Consider the following 18,390-nt stretch of genomic DNA (forward strand, 5'->3'; position numbering starts at 1 on the left):
CTAAACCTGTGTCTCCTGCATTGGCAGGGAAATTCTTTACTACTAAGCCACCAGTGAAGCCATATATATATGTGGCTTTTAATCACATTTTTATATTCATTCATTGAATGACAAACCTAGACAATGTATTAAAAACAGAGATATCACTTTGCCAACAAAGGTCCATAGAGTCAAAGCTATTTTAAAATAAATATTTTAAAAAACTAAGACCATGGCATCCAGCCCCATTACTTCATGGCAAATAGAAGGGGAAAAGGTGGAAGTAGTGACAGATTTCCTCTTCTTGGGCTCTAAAATCACTGCGGATGGTGACTGCAGCCATGAAATCAGAAGATGACTGCTTCTTAGCTGGAAAGCTATGACAAACCTAGACAGTATGTTGAAAAGCAGAGACATTACTCTGCCAACAAAGGTCTATATAGTCAAGGCTATGGTCTTCCCATTGGTCATGTATGGTTGTGAGAGCTGGACTGTAAAGAAGGCAGAGCACCAAAGAATTGATGCCTTCGAACTGTGGTGCTGGAGAAGACCCCTGAGAGTCCCTTGGTCAGCAAAGAGATCAAACCAGTCAATCTTAAGGGAAATCAACCCTGACTACTCTTTGGAAGGACTGATGCTGAAGCTGAAGCTCCACTATTTCGGTCACCTGATACAAACAGCCAACTCATTGGAAAAGTCCCTGATGCTGTGAAAGATTGAGGGCAGAAGGAGAAGAGGGCATCAGAGGATGAGATGGCTGGATGGCATCAATGGGCATGAACTTGGGTAAACTTCAGGAGATGGTGGGGGACAGGAAACCCTGGTGTGCTACAGTCTATGGGGTTGCAACGAGTTGAGCATGACTGGGTGACGGAACAACAACAATCCTAAAATGTATGAGGTGATATCTCATTGTGGTTTTCATTTGCATTTCCCTGTGATTTGTGATGTTGAGCTCCTTTTCATACACCTATTGGCTATGTAAATGTCTTCTTCCTCAGGAAAATATCTCTTCAGTTTCTTTGTCCATTTTTTTAAACTGGATCATTTCCCTTTTGCTATTGAATTGTATAACTTCTTCAGATATATTGAATAATAACTCCTATTTAGATATACACTTTGCAAATATTTTCTCCCATTCTCTAGGTTGTCTTTTTAATTTATTGATAGTTTCCTTTGCAGTACAGAAGATCTTTATTGTGTCTATTTTAGCTTTTCTTTGCCTGTGTTTTTGGTGTGGTGCCCAAGAAATCATTGCCAAACCAATATCAAGGATCTTTCTTCCTATGTTCTCTTCTAGAAGTTTTATGCTTTCAGGTCTTAACATTTAAGTCTTTGGTCCCAAAGAGCCAAAGAAATTCCAAGGAAGAAGAACAAATATGGAGACATAAAACTTTCTGATTTCAAACTATATTACACAGCTAGAGTAATCAAAATAGTATGGTACTAATTGATGCTGGGAGGGATTGGGGTCAGGAGGAGAAGGGGATGACAGAGGATGAGATGGTTGGATGGCATCACTGACTCAATGGACATGGGTTTGGGTGGACTCTGGGAGTTGGTGATGGACAGGGAGGCCTAGTGTGCTGTGGTTCATGCGATCGCAAAGAGTTGGACACGACTGAGTGACTGAACTGAACTGAACATAAAAACAGGAGCATAGATCAGTGGAACATAACAGCAACCAATGCATATTCAGTCAACAAATTTTTGACAAAGGCACCAAGAACATACAATGGATAAAGGATAATCTAGTCAATAAATCATGTTGGGAAAAATTCATAACCACATGCCCCAAAATGAAAGTCATTCTTTTATTGCATTTTATTTATTCAGCCAATAACTGTTGAGCATGTGCTCTGTGCATGGTGTTTTTGAAGTACTGACAGCAATTGAGATTATATTATCTGAGCCCTGGGTGACCTGATAGTCCCCAAGGCCCACTTAGTTCATGCTCCCATTGAAAATTCACTGTAAGAACTGAGCTGTCTGTCTACCACTTTGATCATTCCAGTGCCCAACCTCATCCATATACTTCATCTTTATCCCTGAAGAAATACTTTCATTTGATTATGACTTTTTGGAATTTGGTCCAGGTAGTTGAGTCACAACCAGTTAAGGGCTTGATAAAAACATAAGAAAATGTTTGAAAAAGCCTGAGTTAGTGTCGTCTACTTATAGAACGTTGTTCTATGTCTCAGGAGATCCAGGGCTGCTCAAATGGTCCTTCATGGAAAAAGTCACCCTGAAACAAAGGCTGGGAGGAGAAAGACAAATCATAGAGTGGAAGCAAAATATCAGAATATCAGGAAGTCACCCAGAGGTAGATCTTTGAAGAGGTTAAATGAGGTCAGCTTGGTGTGTGGGCAGAAGGCATTACAGGACCAACCATGTGATTTGGAGTTTGGATGAAGAGCTGGACCAGTCTGCTCTCCAATCTAATCTTGTGGTTACAATTCATCTCTTTTGGTTTCATGAGGTTTTTCTCAACCACCTCCACCATTAGTAAAGAACTTCTCTGGAACTGGGAAATAGAAATGGTAAACACTGATTTTGTATCAGGACCATTTGGTGAGATCTACTATTTGCAATCCTTCCTTGACTGTTAGTGTCATGGGCACACCAGCCCACAAAGCCTTGTTCTTTGCCATGTTTGCCTTATGTAACCAGTGGAGGTACTTGAGTAAAAGGAAAATATTAGAAGTAGTTAAAGAAAAGTGATAGCAGTGATTACATAAACTTGCCTTTCCCCCCCTAATGGTATTCAGATTATGATTAATTTTCCAGAATCTTTTACCATGGCAGTAGTTGAAAGGTCCAAGTCTATATAAACCAGACTTAGAAAGCAAATAGGACATGAAAATTCTTTTATGCGTGAAGTTGCCTAGGTTCTGAGAAAGAGGCAATATGAAACACCTTGTAAGTATTTTTTCTGGTTTTGAATATAGGTAACTATGTTTTCAGAGCCAGAATAGCCAGGGAGCAGTTCCTTTTTGCCATCAACTCTTCAAATTAAACCTAAATAGAACTTCCAAATATTAACTTGGCACATAACTTCCCTGTTGGTAAGCCTCTTTTTTTTTTTAGAACATCAGAAAATGGGTCTGTCCCAAAAGAATTAATAGCTAGTTTCTTAAAAGGTCAACTATCTTTGGGGATTGAGTAGATATTCATATTTTAGGGTCTTTTCTTCCTAGATTCATCTTATTTATAAATTTCTGTCAAAGAAAGTTTCAGGTGTATTTAACACATGGCACTAATTCTAAGAATCATTTAATAGAATATTATTGCTGTCTGCATCACATGTTTTTCCTTGGTTAACCTCATTGCATTGTGGTTATTATTCAGAGAGTAACTGTTGTCTTTTTCTTTGAAGATGTATCTCACATTCATGGTGTCATCACATGCAGACTACTGCATAGGATATTGTGGGGAAGGGGAGGAGGGGTTTCCTGTCGATTTCGGCTTAGGTTGTAAGTGCTCTTGAGCTGAGTGAGCCTTGAGCTGTGAGTGTAGGGAAAGATTCTCCGCTACATTTATCTTAGCCAGTTCCCATCCTTCTAATTCTCTTTCACTTACTTTCTGGTGTCTGAAATGCCTCCAGTAGGTTAGGCAGGTCACAGCAGGAGCAAACGATTTCCTGCAAATATCTCAAGAACCACTCACCCTTGAGTCAAATCTATTTCAAAATAAGGTGTAAACAAGTGATGCATAATCTTTATGCTCAGGCAAGGTGGGAGAAACTGGAGGAGAGGAAATTGGAAGGATATCAGATTCCAGAGGGGACAGAGAGGGGGTCCCCACTGGTTGGGAAGAAAGAAGGAGGTACAGAAAGGAAGACGGGGGACCTGAATTATCACTTATTTTACGACTTGACTTAAGATGGCCCTGCACTATGTGCAGATCAAGTGCTTGGTCAGGTTGCCTAATCTTTCGCCCAGTGATTGATAGCAGATGTAGCGCAAAACAAAAGGCATCTTTGAATGAACGGTAAAGCTTTCCTTCTTGAGCAGCCAGTACATCCCATATCGAACACACGGAATGACAGTCTCCTGATGCATCTGGGGCCTCTAGGGCAAGAGACACTATGAAAGTTACAGATCTTTTAAAAAGGCTCCAACCCTCGGCTCACTCTGAGCCCCATGCCCTGGGCTCATCTGAGGCTAAGGGAGCCAGCCCTGTACACTGACATTTGTTTCCATTTCAGATTGTGCCTTCAATCCTTATGGTCCTTTTCCTAGCTCCATCTCTGGCCCTGATGGTAAGTAAGGGTGGAGAGGGTTCAACCTGTCTGGTCCTCCTGAAGCAGAAGTACTTCAAAGGTGATAATCTGGGGTGCTGTGTTGTGCTTAGTCACTCAGTCGTGTCTGACTCTTTGCAACCCCATGGACTGTAGCCCACCAGGCTCCTCTGTCTATGGGGATTCTCCAGGCAAGAATACTAGAGAGGGTTGCCATGCCCTCCTCCAAGGGATCTCCCCAACCCAGGGATTGAACCCAGGTGTCCTGCATTGCAGGTGGAATCTTTACCATCTGAACCACCAGGGAATCTGGGGTGGCCTCCGTCAAATTTCTTGTGAGGACCACTTTATACCTGTGAGAGACGGGCAATGCAGAAACGCTGAACTTTAGGACTGTGCTCCTTGCTGCCTTCTCTTCTCCAGAACATCAGTGACAACCATCCTCTGGATGGATCTGTTGGGACCCAGAGCATCCATGTCAATGCCTTTCGAGGTATGGTCAGCATCCGAGACAACAATGTTTTGAGTGAATGGGATGGAGTCTTGGACCACAAGAATGTAAGATGTAGAACACATTCATTACAATGCCAAAGAAAGCCTTGCCTGCTCCAAAATTTAGCCTCCTGCTTTTCCAGAGAGAAGAGAACCCTGTCTACATAGGCCTCTCTAAGTTTAGGATCTTGAGGGAATACATCTCTCTTGGTAAAGAACCAGCTTTCGTGCATTTGCAGTGACTTGTTTTTGAGCCAGCGACCATAGGAAGAGCTTCTGAAATCTCTAGGGATCCAGCACTCTTTGTGTCCCTCTCCTGTGTTGACTTCACAGGGCTCCTGAAGGCCTCTGAAATAAGAGAGCTATTTTAAGAATCCTGATGTCCTCCAACTTGTATGTACCATAGAGGTTCTTTGGTCTTGCTCTCAGATTTTAATCAGTTTATTTCCAAAGCAAGAAAATAATTTATTTTCACTTTTAGAAATCTTGCTTCCACTTGCCCATGTGGTCAGGGATGGCGAGGCGTGACCTGGAAGAAAGAGGCAGGATTGGGAAGGGAGGCTCCATGATAGAAAATTTATATGACCAGAGACACGACGCAACAAGAGACATGATGCAATCAGAGACACAAGGCAACCAGAGACAGGATGCAGCTTTTGTGTGCTTCGGTTTCCTCATCTGCAAAGGAAAATCAATGGCTGCCTTTCCTACTGGAAAGGATTCAGAGGATTAAGTGAAGGAAAAGACCACAGCCCCCACTCCCTGGATGACCCTCTGCCATCCAGCCCCTGGTGTTCGGAAGCCCCGCTCCTACTTTCCCCACTCAGGACAGAATCCACAAACACAGGCTTTCTCTCTGCTCTGCCTGGACCTCCCCAGACTCTGTCCTCCCCATTCTTCACCTGACCCGCTCCTGATTTCCTGGAGGACACAGCTCCCAAGTCTTCTTTCACGACATGCAGGCCAGGGATTTCTAACTCTGTTTTAAACCATAAAGACTTTTGTTCTAATGAAGATTTCGCAAAATTCCACTTGATGGAACAGAAGTCAGAACCTTGGCAGGTAAGGGAGATGAGCTCAGTGTCAGACTCGGCTGGAGAACTGTTGCTTTACTCCAAAGCTCAGAGAGGCCGAAGGTCAGGTCCAAGGCTACATCGGGCAGTCAATGACAGATCGAGGGCCGGATCTGACCCTAGAGGTCTAAGCACAGGCTCCTCCTCAGCTTGTAAACCCAGATGGGATGCTAACTCACACACTGGCTTCACAAGCAGGTGGTATCTGTCTCATCCGTTCATGACATCCCCCTGGAGAGAGTCTACTTTTCCTGCTTTGCAGATGGGGAAGCTGAGGGTCGTGTAGGCGGCTGAGGACCATGAACAGCACTGTCACTGCGGCCCACCCCCTGTCCCTCCAGTCCCCCAGTCTGTTAGTGGTATGCAGAGTGCCCCAGGGGATACCCTCCGTGATGCCTGCAGCAGGGCCCCATGTGCAAGGCCAGTCCTTTGGCTGGCACTTTGCTCTGGTGCCCAGGGCCTGCTCTGCCAGGATGCTCCACACCACAGTCTGAAGGACAGCTATGTGCAGCTCTGTTGACAAATAGGAGCCCCTGTATTGTGACTAAATGAATGACAGGGTTCTGCTGTGTTGCTTTAAGGCCCTCTTGGTGGCTAAGTTGTTTAGCAAGATGGCCTGTGTCCTGGCCAAGATGGATGAAGCTGTCTTCCCAACTTTGGATGACATTGTTAAGGCCCTGGACCACCAGGTAAGTGAGATCAGCTCACTGGGGTCCCCTCCTAGTTTAGTGTTTTTGAACTCTACGTTCTGACCTCCTAAGATGATGCTGTACATGCTGGGGAATTCATTTCATGCTTGATCTTAATGCCCATGGAATTCCATCATCATGCAAAGGACTCCAAGTCCAATCCATGGCCTATTTAAGTCACAGCACATTAATGAAAATGAACCTTTGCATTCCATGCAATGACAAAATTTTGATGTATTCCAAAAGGGTGTGAACTACACGTTAGTGAATATAAATATTAAAGTCAAATACTAGAGTATTTTCATTCTCATACCTCCTCTCCTCCCCTGCAGACCCTTTAAGCTCATGCACACATAATATCTTAGTTGAAAATGAGTTTAGGACTTCTGAAACTCTTTCCTGTCTCTTAAATGCCAAGGGTTGTCAGATAAATTAAAAATCAGCAGGAAGTCCTTGGGAAGTCACTGAAATCTGGCATCATTTTGCTTAAATAACCAACCTAGTACATTTGGGCTGTGTCCCTGATGTCCATGGCAGCAGGGCTGCTGATTCCTGGGGAAGAAAATGCCTTTGGATCACATAAAAATAAAATAATTTATCACTTTTTAAAAAGAGAGGTAGAAAGTATTCCCCTCATCTGATTTATAACAAGTAAAAAGCATAATATAAATGAATAGCATAACTTAAAATGTATTGTACATCATTATTAGAAATGAGAATAGCACTGGAGTCCGGAAGAGCTGAGAATTCAAGGGCGAAAGGAGTACAGATTGAGTCACAGGGACACGCAGACTTTTCTGGAGTAATTTTGCCACCTTGTGGTCAGATAGGATATTGCTATTAGAGAGGAAACTCAAGGGCTAGTGCAGGTTCAAGGCTATTTTTGGACACTGGAATAGGTTTCTCACGCTTCCTCCTTGCTGCGCCACCTCTACCTGCTGTCTCACCCTTTTGAAATGTCTCATCTTCCAGACTCCAAAGCATTATCCATCTACTCACGGCCTGACCTACACTGTTTTACCCAGCCGGGTCAAGAACTTGGCCCAGTTCGGAGCACCCATCAAGGACATGTGCCGAGCGGTCCCCACTTATTTTGCCCAACAGCAAAAAGAAGGTACATGAATCACTTACCTAGAAACTCAAGACCACAGGTGAGGCAAGAGGTGTGGAATGGTTTTTAGGTCCTTGACAAATTCTAATGACACTTTTCAGGTCTATTCCATTTCTTTGCAATTGGGTATAAAAATAATGGGGCCTGAGATGTATTTCCCTCTGGTGGTAGAGATGACTTCTGATTACTGAGAACAGGAAGCAGAGTGAACTTAGCTTTACCTAATGGTTGAGGACAGTCATTTCGCCACTGAAAACTGACAGCTGGTGGATACTCTCAGCAGACCCAAAGTTTCAGCCTCCCCTCCCTTCCCCCCACCCCAGCAGCACAGTGCCTGGAGTCCCCCATGGAGACCCATGGCTCTGGAGAATCTCAGTCCTCCTCTTTATCAGGCGGCCCAGATGCTGTAAAGCAGGACTCTGACAGTTATAGACTACACTTTGGGAAAGAAATGTCTTAGTGGCTGGCATCCCTGATGGGGATACAGTGGGATCAGTGTCTACCAGCTTGGGAAGTTACCAGATAAGAATAGAATCTCCCTGGTGCTCCAGATAGAGTCAATAACCACTTCCCATTACACTGTTGTCTGTCAACTACATCTGAGTATAAACTAACCCAGTGAACAAGGCTTCTTCATAACGAGAACTTCCAGCAGGAAAACAAAGAGAACTTGAGAGGCTGGGGGGATAAAGAGGATGATTCAGTTCAGTTCAGTCGCTCAGTTGTGTCCGACTCTTTGCGACCCCATGAATCCCAGCACGCCAGGCCTCCCTGTCCATCACCAATTCCCGGAGTTCACTCAGACTCACGTCCATCAAGTCAGTGATGCCATCCAGCCATCTCATCCTCTGTTGTCCCCTTCTCCTCCTGCCCCCAATCCCTCCCAGCATCAGAGTCTTTTCCAATGAGTCAACTCTTCACATGAGGTGGCCAAAGTACTGGAGTTTCAGCTTTAGCATCATTCCTTCCAAAGAAATCCCAGGGCTGATCTCCTTCAGAATGGACTGGTTGGATCTCCTTGCAGTCCAAGGGACTCTCAAGAGTCTTCTCCAACACCACAGTTCAAAAGCATCAATTCTTCGGCGCTCAGCCTTCTTCACAGTCCAACTCTCACATCCATACATGACCCCTGGAAAAACCATAGCCTTGATTAGACGGACCTTTGTTGGCAAAGTAATGTCTCTGCTTTTCAATATGCTATCTAGGTTGGTAATAACTTTCCTTCCAAGGAGTAAGCGTCTCTTAATTTCATGGCTGCAGTCACCATCTGCAGTGATTTTGGAGCCCAGAAAAATAAAGTCTGACACTGTTTCCCCATCTATTTCCCATGAAGTGATGGGACCGGATGCCATGATCTTCGTTTTCTGAATGTTGAGCTTTAAGCCAACTTTTTCACTCTCCACTTTCACTTTCATCAAGAGGCTTTTGAGTTCCTCTTCACTTTCTGCCATAAGGGTGGTGTCATCTGCATATATGAGGTTATTGATATTTCTCCAGGCAATCTTGATTCCAGCTTGTGCTTCTTCCAGCCCAGCATTTCTCATGATGTACTCTGCATATAAGTGAAATAAGCAGGGTGACAATATACAGCCTTGACGTACTCCTTTTCCTATTTGGAACCAGTCTGTTGTTCCATGTCCAGTTCTAATGGTTGCTTCCTGATCTGCATACAGGTTTCTCAAGAGGCAGGTCAGGTGGTCTGGTATTCCCATCTCTTTCAGAATTTTCCACAGTTTATTGTGATCCACACAGTCAAAGGCTTTGGCATAGTCAATAAAGCAGAAATAGATGTTTTTCTGGAACTCTCTTGCTTTTTCCATGATCCAGCGGATGTTGGCAATTTGATCTCTGGTTCCTCTGCCTTTTCTAAAACCAGCTTGAACATCAGGAAGTTCACGGTTCACATATTGCTGAAGCCTGGCTTGGAGAATTTTGAGCATTACTTGACTAGCGTGTGAGATGAGTGCAATTGTGTGGTAGTTTGAGCATTCTTTGGCATTGCCTTTCTTTGGGATTGGAATGAAAACTGACCTTTTCCAGTCCTGCGGCCACTGCTGAGTTTTCCAAATTTGCTGGCATATTGAGTGCAGCACTTTCACAGCATCATCTTTCAGGATTTGAAATAGCTCAACTGGAATTCTATCACCTCCACTAGCTTTGTTCATAGTGATGCTTTCTAAGGCCCACTTGACTTCACATTCCAGGATGTCTGGTTCTAGGTCAGTGAGCACACCATCGTGATTATCTGGGTCGTGAAGATCTTTTTTGTACAGTTCTTCTGTGTATTCTTGCTACCTCTTCTTAATATCTTCTGCTTCTGTTAGGTCCATACCATTTCTGTCCTTTATTGAGCCCATCTTTGCATGAAATGTTCCCTTGGTATCTCTAATTTTCTTGAAGAGATCTCTAGTCTTTCCCATTCTGTTGTTTTCCTCTATTTCTTTGCATTGATCGCTGAGGAAAGCTTTCTTATCTCTTCTTGCTATTCTTTGGAACTCTGCATTCAGATGCTTATATCTTTCCTTTTCTCCTTTGCTTTTTGCATCTCTTCTTTTCACAGCTATTTGTAAGGCCTCCTCAGATAGCCATTTTGCTTTTTTGCATTTCTTTTCCATGGGGATGGTCTTGATCCCTGTCTCCTGTACAATGTCACGAACCTCATTCCATAGTTCATCAGGCACTCTATCTATCAGATCTAGGCCCTTAAATCTATTTCTCACTTCCACTGTATAATCATAAGGGATTTGATTTAGGTCATACCTGAATGGTCTAGTGGTTTTCCCTACTTTCTTCAATTTAAGTCTGAATTTGGCAATAAGGAGTTGAGAAGGTGATTAAAGATCAATAAAAGAAATAGAAAAAAAAGAATGTGGGACCTGTTATTGCAGCATTGATGAGATCTTCTGTTTTGTTCCCAAGTCTCTGGTTAGTAACGTTGTCTTGAGCATCACACCTCATCTAGGTGCAACTCATAATATATCCACTCTACTTTAGAGTCTTAGAGCAATTAAGTGATCTTTTAAATAAAATGCTTCTCTTTCTTTTTAAAGGTACTGCACTGGCTATTGACCCAGATTCCTGTTTTGAAATCCAACTCCTGTCCTTCCTGGGACTCTCCATCTGTGGGGAGATACCTGGGCTCTGAACCTCCAGGTCAGCCACGTGAGGGGCAGACCTGTCTGGACTGGGGCCGCTGACCTGACCCCAGAGCTCAGGGACCCAGCCCACCTCTGCCAATGGAAAGCTGCTCATGTCAGGCCAGATTACCCCTATCTTTTGACCCAAGATCCAGCTTTGTGACCTAGAAACTGAATACACTTTCTCCTTATTCTGTTGGCTTAGAACAATAAAGTTTCTTGCCTCCCTGATCTAACATATGAGCACTGCCTGCCTACACTGTCCTCTCTAGGGTTACTGGACTCCCATCCACATGCTGTCCATACCATCACACATAAACAAGGCACAAAGGAGAACACGCCTCTCCTGGAAGGTCTCATTTCTAAGGGCCTCTCTTTGGTGTGTCCCTTGAAGAATTCCTGAAGAATCTGGGACACAAAGAAAGAAAGAACAAAAAGACATCAGCCACAGCCTGACTTAAGCTTTCAGGTCTGAGGTCACATCTCCATCTCCTGCAAATTGATGCTGTTCACTGTGGCCCAGCCTGCACAGTGAAAATCCCTGAGAGAGTTAACTGCATGAACAAGGCCTCTCAGACCTCTCTTTGGAACCAGTCTAAACCCCTTCATGGGAATCCCTAGTCAGCCCCACCCACAGCACCCAGAACATCCCTGACCTGCCTAAACCAGAATAAACAAGGAAAGAGTACTGGAAATACATAGACATCCACCAAAGGTCATGCTGGAGTTTGGAGTAAATAAGACAGGACTGGAATGGGAGGGATGGGGAGTGCTGAACCGCACATGCGCGTGGAGTAGACGGACTGGGGTGAATTTCAGCACTGATTTGCCACAGGCAGAGCTGGAGCTCAGCTTCGGTCTGCAAGGTCATGATGTGATGTGACTTACAGTTACGAATGGAAAGGTGATTGTATGGGAAAGGACCAGAATAAACCTCTAGCTGGGTTTAAATAAGGTGTGACTGGGTCGGCCAGGGTCTCTGAAACTATGCATTTGGTCACAAGCATCTTGTCAAGGATAAGGCTGGTGGAGATACCTGCACAGAGCATCCAGGCTGGAAGAATCAGACAGATGGACAGATTAAGTCTTGGTCAACCAGAAGCCCACAAAGCATGATCTTGCCCTCAAGGCTTGACCTAAAGTGTCCCTGGAGTTAAGTCCTCATGGCTATCAGTCCTCCTTGACTAGTGTATGCTTTATCCCTGACATCTAGCCCCCAGCATCTTCAGGAGCAGTCCCTATCTGGTCCCAGGTGCCTGAGTCCCTGTTACAGTTGCTGGACCTCTGCTGCCTACTGACTGGTTCTGATATCTATCACACCTTCCCTTCTGGACATCTGAGTTTCAGCTGTTTCTAAATTTCCCATCATCTTAGGGCTCCACCTGATCATTATAACATCCCAGTTACTTCCAGGAGACTTAAGACATCCCACCTCCCGACATCCACCATGTGTCTTTCCATCTGTTACCCTCCCCACAGACATTCTGCCAGCTAGACTGCTTTCCTTTAGCAAATTCTTGGTTCAAGGCCTGCTGCCCTCTCATGTTTGGCTATCATTGACTGGGCTGTAAGAGCTCTGTACCAACTCTGAGAAAAAACTAGCATAGTCCTCTAGACCAGAGATCCTCAATCTCTGGGATCTAATGCTTGACAATGCTTGATAATCTGAATTGGAACTCATGTAATAATAACAGAAATAAGGTGCACAATAAAGGTAATGCACTTGAATAATCCTGAAACCCTCCCCCTGACTCCAGTCTGCAGAAAAATTGCCTTCCAGGAGACAAGTCCCCGGTGTTAAAAATGTTGGGGACCACTGCTCTAGATCTTACAGAACTTGTCAAGATAGATTTTGGTCCTTCGGGTCCTTCAAGCTCAATCTTCATCTTATAAAGAATCTTCCATGTGTGCACCAGGATTTAGATATTTTAGGAAATAGGATTGGAAGGGGCAACATTCCAAAATGTCATAGACCAGGTGACTTGTAAACAACAAACATTTATTTCTCACATTTTTAGAGGCTGGGAAGTCCAAGATCAAGGCACCAGCAAATCTGGTGTCTGCTAAGAGCCCACTTCCTCATATGCAGACAGCCGTTTTCTTACTGTGTCCTAACATGGTAGAAGGTAAAAGGGAGCTCTTTAGGGCCTCTTTTATAGGAGATTAATCCCACAACATTGGGGATTAGATTTCAACATATGAATTTTAAGGAGACATAAACATTCCTGTCTACAGCACCACCCTACTGATGACCATTGTTAATATTTATCTTTAATCCATCACTCAGCAAAATTCACCATATTTGAATCTCAAGCCAGTACCACTCACCCTCACCCAAACATATTCCATGTTATCAACACCACCAGCCTTCTGTTTAAGATGCAATCACATTAATATTCATAGCAAAGTGTTTTCCTCCATCTGTGACTGAAGAACCCAAGCTTCTCGCTATGTCTTTTGCAATAATCTTTGAACTGGCTTATGAAACCATTCATCTTCTAAGCAGGGAAATCTTCTATTCTCTTTTCTTTTTTCCCCCCATTTCTTGGTACAGCTGCTGTCACTGACCTCTGTCTACATCTCCAATGCTGCCTCTTAGGTCTGGGCGGGAGGGACTGGGAACCCACAGCCCACGGTGCTCTCAGCTGAGCAGTCACATCTGCCACGCCTCCACTGAGCATGCGCCCCGGGCAGACACTGCTGTCTCAGCCTCAGCGGGTCATGGACTTACCGTGAAATAGGAAAGTGTGTCTCCCCCCGGGGTTTGTTGTCAGTTGTTCGCACTGCTGCAAACGTCTGCTCTGGTTTCTTCGAGCAAGTGTAGTGAGAAAAGGCTTCTCTCTTCTTTTGCTTCTGCTCACAGCTCCCACTCACCACCCTGGAGCCTGAAGCTTGAGCCCTTTGGAGACTGGACTGGGGGCAAATCTGAGCACGAGACAGATGTCACAGGGTGTTCGTCACCGCTCCTCCCGTCTAGGACTTGTTGGGTATGACCATGTCCCAGTTCCCTCTTCCCTGAGCTTTCTATCTCCCTCAGCTTTGTCCTTATCTTCCTGCCAGCATGCCATGGAAGGATCATGTCTAAATCCCAGCTGGGAACTGCTCGAAATCCTCCTGCCAAGAAATCTCTGAGATTCTTGTAAAAATTCCACCCTTGCCCTTAGGCCCTTCTCAGGGAGGAGGCCCAAGATAGAGGTCAATTTCCCTGCCTCCGAGCTCGCAGAATGATGTTCCAATGATAGGCTCCCTTGAAGGTAGTCTTGCTCCCTTCACTAGCCCTGCTCCTTCCACCCTAGAAGGAGGCTCCCCTACCTGTCCTCATCACGCCTGCCTCTCTGCAGCCTCAGGGATGAGCCAACTGGCCCCGAACCCCAGATCTGTGGGTCTGGGTGGGCAGGCTCACCAGCTGAGGGCAGTGACTGCCCAGAGCTTACTCTCTGGCTCCCTGCCCACTCCATGCTCTCAAATTCCCCAGGGGTCAGGAGTGGGGCCCCTTGTCCTGCCAAGAATGTGCTGCTCCTCTTCTTCCTACTCCTGCCTGAGGTAGAAGGACCATCCTCACAGTTAAAGCTGTATCTCTGCAGTTACTCCTATGAAGCAGCTTCATTGGCCTCATCAGGTGGGTTCTATTCACCTGGGCATCAAACTCAACATTCAGAAAACTAAGATCATGGTATCTGATCCCATCACTTCGTGGCAAATGGAGAAACAATGGAAACAGTGACAAACTTTTTTGGGCTCCAAAATCACTGCAGATGGTGACTGCAGCCATGAAATGAAAAGACACTTGCTCCTTGGAGGAAAAGCTATGACAAACCAAGACAGTCTATTAAAAAGCTCTAACTGAAAACCACCAATTTAGACTAATCATTATGGAAGCCTTGGAACTAAATAAGGAATATATTCCTTAAAATCGAAGGATCTTTTTAATGGCTACTTAAACAGGAAATGACTACTGTTGGCAGCAAAGATGTGAATGGGGAATGCGGATTAGGTAGTTGGTGGATTTTTTTGTTTTGTTTTATTTTTGCTGTAGAGATTGGAAAACTCTGATCAACAGTAGATGAGGAGGAGGAGCAGCCAAGATGATAGAGTAGGAAGGCCCTGTGCTCACCTCCTTCTACTGGCACATCAAAAATTACTTCTATGTACAGAGCAACTGTTGATGAGAATGATCTGAAGACTAGCAGAAAACATCCTTCTGGTGCTGGGAAAACTGGGCGACTACATGGGAAAGAATGAGATTAGAAGATTTTCTCACACCATACATGAAAAAAAAAAACAAACCTCTCAAAATGGGTTAGAGGCTTAAATATAAGACCTGAACGTATAGAAAATATAGCAGAACACTTTGCCTATAAATCATAGCAATATTTCTGGATGTCTCCTAAGGCAAAAAAAGAAAAGTAAAAATCAATAAAAGGGGCTTATTTAAACTTAAAAGCTCTTGCACAGCAAAGGGGACCATCAACAAAACAAAAAGAGAATCTACTAAATGGGAAAAAATATTTGTAAATGATGCGATTGAAAATTGGTTAATACCCACAGTATATAAACAACTCAATGTAGAAAAAACAATTTTAAAATGGGCAGAAGACCTAAATAGACATTTTTCCAAGGAGGATATGCATAGCCCAACTAACACATGAAAAAATGCTCAGAATTGCTAATCATCAAAGAAATGCAAATCCAAGCCACAGTGAGATATCACCACACACCTATCAGAATGGCTATCATCGAAAATACCACAAGTAACAAATGTTATTGTGGCGAAAAAGGAACACCTTGTACACTGTTGGTATGGATACAAATGACTGCAGCCACCATAGAGAAAAACAATGTGAAGTTTTCTTAAAAAAACTAAAATAAAATTACCATATGACCCATCAATTTCACTCCCAGGTATATAGCTGAAAAAAGCAAAATGTTAATTCTAAAAGATATATGCACCCCTATGTTCACTGCAGCGTTAATTTCAATAATCAAGATATGAAAGCAACCTAAGTGTCCACCCATAGATGAATAGAAAAATAAGATGTATATATGCAACGGCAACCCACTCCAGTACTCTTGCCTGGAAAATCCCATGGACGGAGGAGCCTGGTGGGCTGCAGTCCATGGGGTCGCTAAGAGTCGGGCACGTGTGAGCAATTTCATTTTCACTTTTCACTTTCATGCATTGGAGAAGGAAATGGCAATCCACTCCAGTATTCTTGCCTGGAGAATCCCAGGGACAGAGGAGCCTAGTGGGCTGCCATCTATGGGGTCGCACAGAGTCGGACACGACTGAAGCGACTTAGCAGCAGCATGCACAGTGGAATAAGTGGAATGGATACACACACACAGTAGACTATTAGCCATAAAAATATTGAATCTTGACATTTGCAACAACTTGGATGGACCTAGAGGATATTAATCTACATGAAATAGCTCAGACAGAGAAAGATAACCACTATATATTTCCACTTATATGTGGACTCAAAATACAGAACAAATGAACAAACAGAACAGACTCATAGGTACAGAGAACAAACAGGTAGTTGCCAGAGGGTAAAGGAGTGGAGGGATGAGTAAAATAGTTAAAGGCGATTAAGAGGTACAAACTTCAGTTACAAAATTAAGGTAAGGTATTGGGATTATAGTCATTTATAATGCAGTATCTTTGTATGATGACGGGTCGTAGCTAGACTGACGGTGATCATATTACAATGTATAGAAATATCAAACCACTATCTTGCGCACTTGGAACTAATAGCGTTGTAGGCCAATTACACTTCAATTAAACTTATTAGGAGAAGCAAATCAAATAGGACAGGCACATGCCTACAAGGAGTGAGTCAAATGTAAGCTACAAGGAAGCTGGGGCTGCATTAAATGTTCTCCAGAAAGATTCCCTTTGTAAGGGCTGGAGAGGGAAGATATTAATTCTGCTTTCATTTTGTCCCAAGATATTTTCTAATTTCCCTTTGACTTCTCTCTGAACTCAGTGGTTGTTCGAGTGTATGTTGTTCAATTCTCATGTACTTATGAATACTTTCCTCTTGTTATTGATTTCTAGTTTTATTCCATTGTGGTTGGGAAAGATACTTGGAAAGATTTCAATCTTCTTAAATTTGTTAAGACTTGTTTTCTGGGTTAGCATGATCTACCCTACAGAATGTTCCATGAGTGCTTATGGAGAATGTGTTTTTGCTACTGTTGGGTGGAATATTCTCTATATGTTGCCGGGCTTGTTCAGTTTATAGTTTCCAAGTCTGCTGTTTCCTTATTGATTTTCTGTGAAAGATCTATTATTAAAAGTGGGGTATTGCTGTCCCCCATGATTATTATATTGCTATCTACTTCCTTTAGATCTGTCCATGTTTGCTTTTTATGTTTAAGTGCTCTGACATTGAGTGTACATAGATTTATAATTGTTTTATCTTCCTGGTAATTTAAAGTCAAGCTAATTTGAAATTAGAACAAAGAGTCCTTTCCTCTCTGATGATGACACAAGGAAGATGGAGACCTTGGGACTCACAGTCACATTGGTTTTACCACCATGGAGAAAGCTAATGCAAGATACTGAGTATGGCATGTGGAGAGGAAGAGTGTTGAGAGTGGAAAAAGATAGTCTGGTCACCTTCAAGCACCTAGTTCTGGCCAACCAAGACCAGAACATACCTATCTTCCTTTGGTAGACGAGACAATAAATTCCCACCTCGCCACTCCCACCTGTTATTTTGATTTGGGTGCCATCATTTGCAAACATTAGGAGCCCAGCTAATATACTCTACTTTTGTTTGACACTTTATTATACACTCTTTACTGCTGTTCTCAAACGGTTTCATATAAATGACTCATTGCCTAACAAGAAAATAACTTTCTTTACTATGGTAGTTTTGCCAGCATATCTATCCTGGTGCTAATGGTTATTAAGGAGTAGATGTTAGAAATAGGAGCAATTGACGACAGAAATTCTTGCTAAAGTAGTTCCTCTTTGTTCTGAACTTGCATTCACTGACCAGTCCATATGAGAATTAATTATATGAGCTGGAAATTTGCCCACCTTTTGCAATTTATTTGAAATGTTAGAAATTGTTTTCCTCCTACAATGACTTGATATTCCCAGTCAAGTCCTCACTCCTGTAAAACTTTCAGGAATATGCATCTCTCTCTAGGTGATGGGTGTTTCTCCCTCTCTCTCTCCACACTCTGGGATGAAATATGTCATGATAGTGTTTATTACAGTTGAGTCTACTAATCTGATGAACTAAAAGTTATATAAATGGCCCTCAAAGCTGGGGACTTTGTCAGAAGGTATACTTGATAACACAAATTTTATTTATTAAGTTTGCATCACCTGATCAGTCAAGTTGTCTTTAAAGGGTACAAATAAACTATCCCTCTCATTAGGTGGAAGTTACTGTCACCTGAGCCCCTGCCCTACCTAAGCTACCTCAGTGTGTTGGATGGAGAGATGGGCAGCTGGTCTAAATGACAGATGCAAAAATGGAGACTTGCACATAACTGACCAGCCTGTATGTAACTCACCTATATTATCCGGGAATTTTCACACTATGCACTTTATTTGAAATCCTGGCAATTTCTTTCATATATTGATGTAAACATCATTTGGCTTCCCTTTGTGGTTTACAAAAACAAACACACAGAGATCTATAAATATACT

At 43.2% G+C, this 18,390-nt stretch overlaps 1 protein-coding gene across 1 annotated transcript; it reads left to right on the top strand.

Moving 5' to 3' along the window:
- The first annotated feature begins 2,886 nt into the window (after nt 1-2,886).
- LOC129622486 (gastrokine-3-like) lies at nt 2,887-10,729 on the top strand. The gene is made up of 6 exons (XM_055539132.1): nt 2,887-2,898; nt 4,187-4,240; nt 4,643-4,777; nt 6,366-6,473; nt 7,446-7,587; nt 10,635-10,729. The coding sequence occupies exons 1-6, from the start codon at nt 2,887-2,889 to the stop codon at nt 10,727-10,729; spliced, it is 546 nt and encodes a 181-aa protein (XP_055395107.1).
- Nucleotides 10,730-18,390: the final 7,661 nt, after the last annotated feature.

The sequence above is a fragment of the Bubalus kerabau genome, chromosome 11 (assembly GCF_029407905.1).
Source record: "Bubalus kerabau isolate K-KA32 ecotype Philippines breed swamp buffalo chromosome 11, PCC_UOA_SB_1v2, whole genome shotgun sequence".
NCBI classification, from domain to species: domain Eukaryota; kingdom Metazoa; phylum Chordata; class Mammalia; order Artiodactyla; family Bovidae; genus Bubalus; species Bubalus kerabau.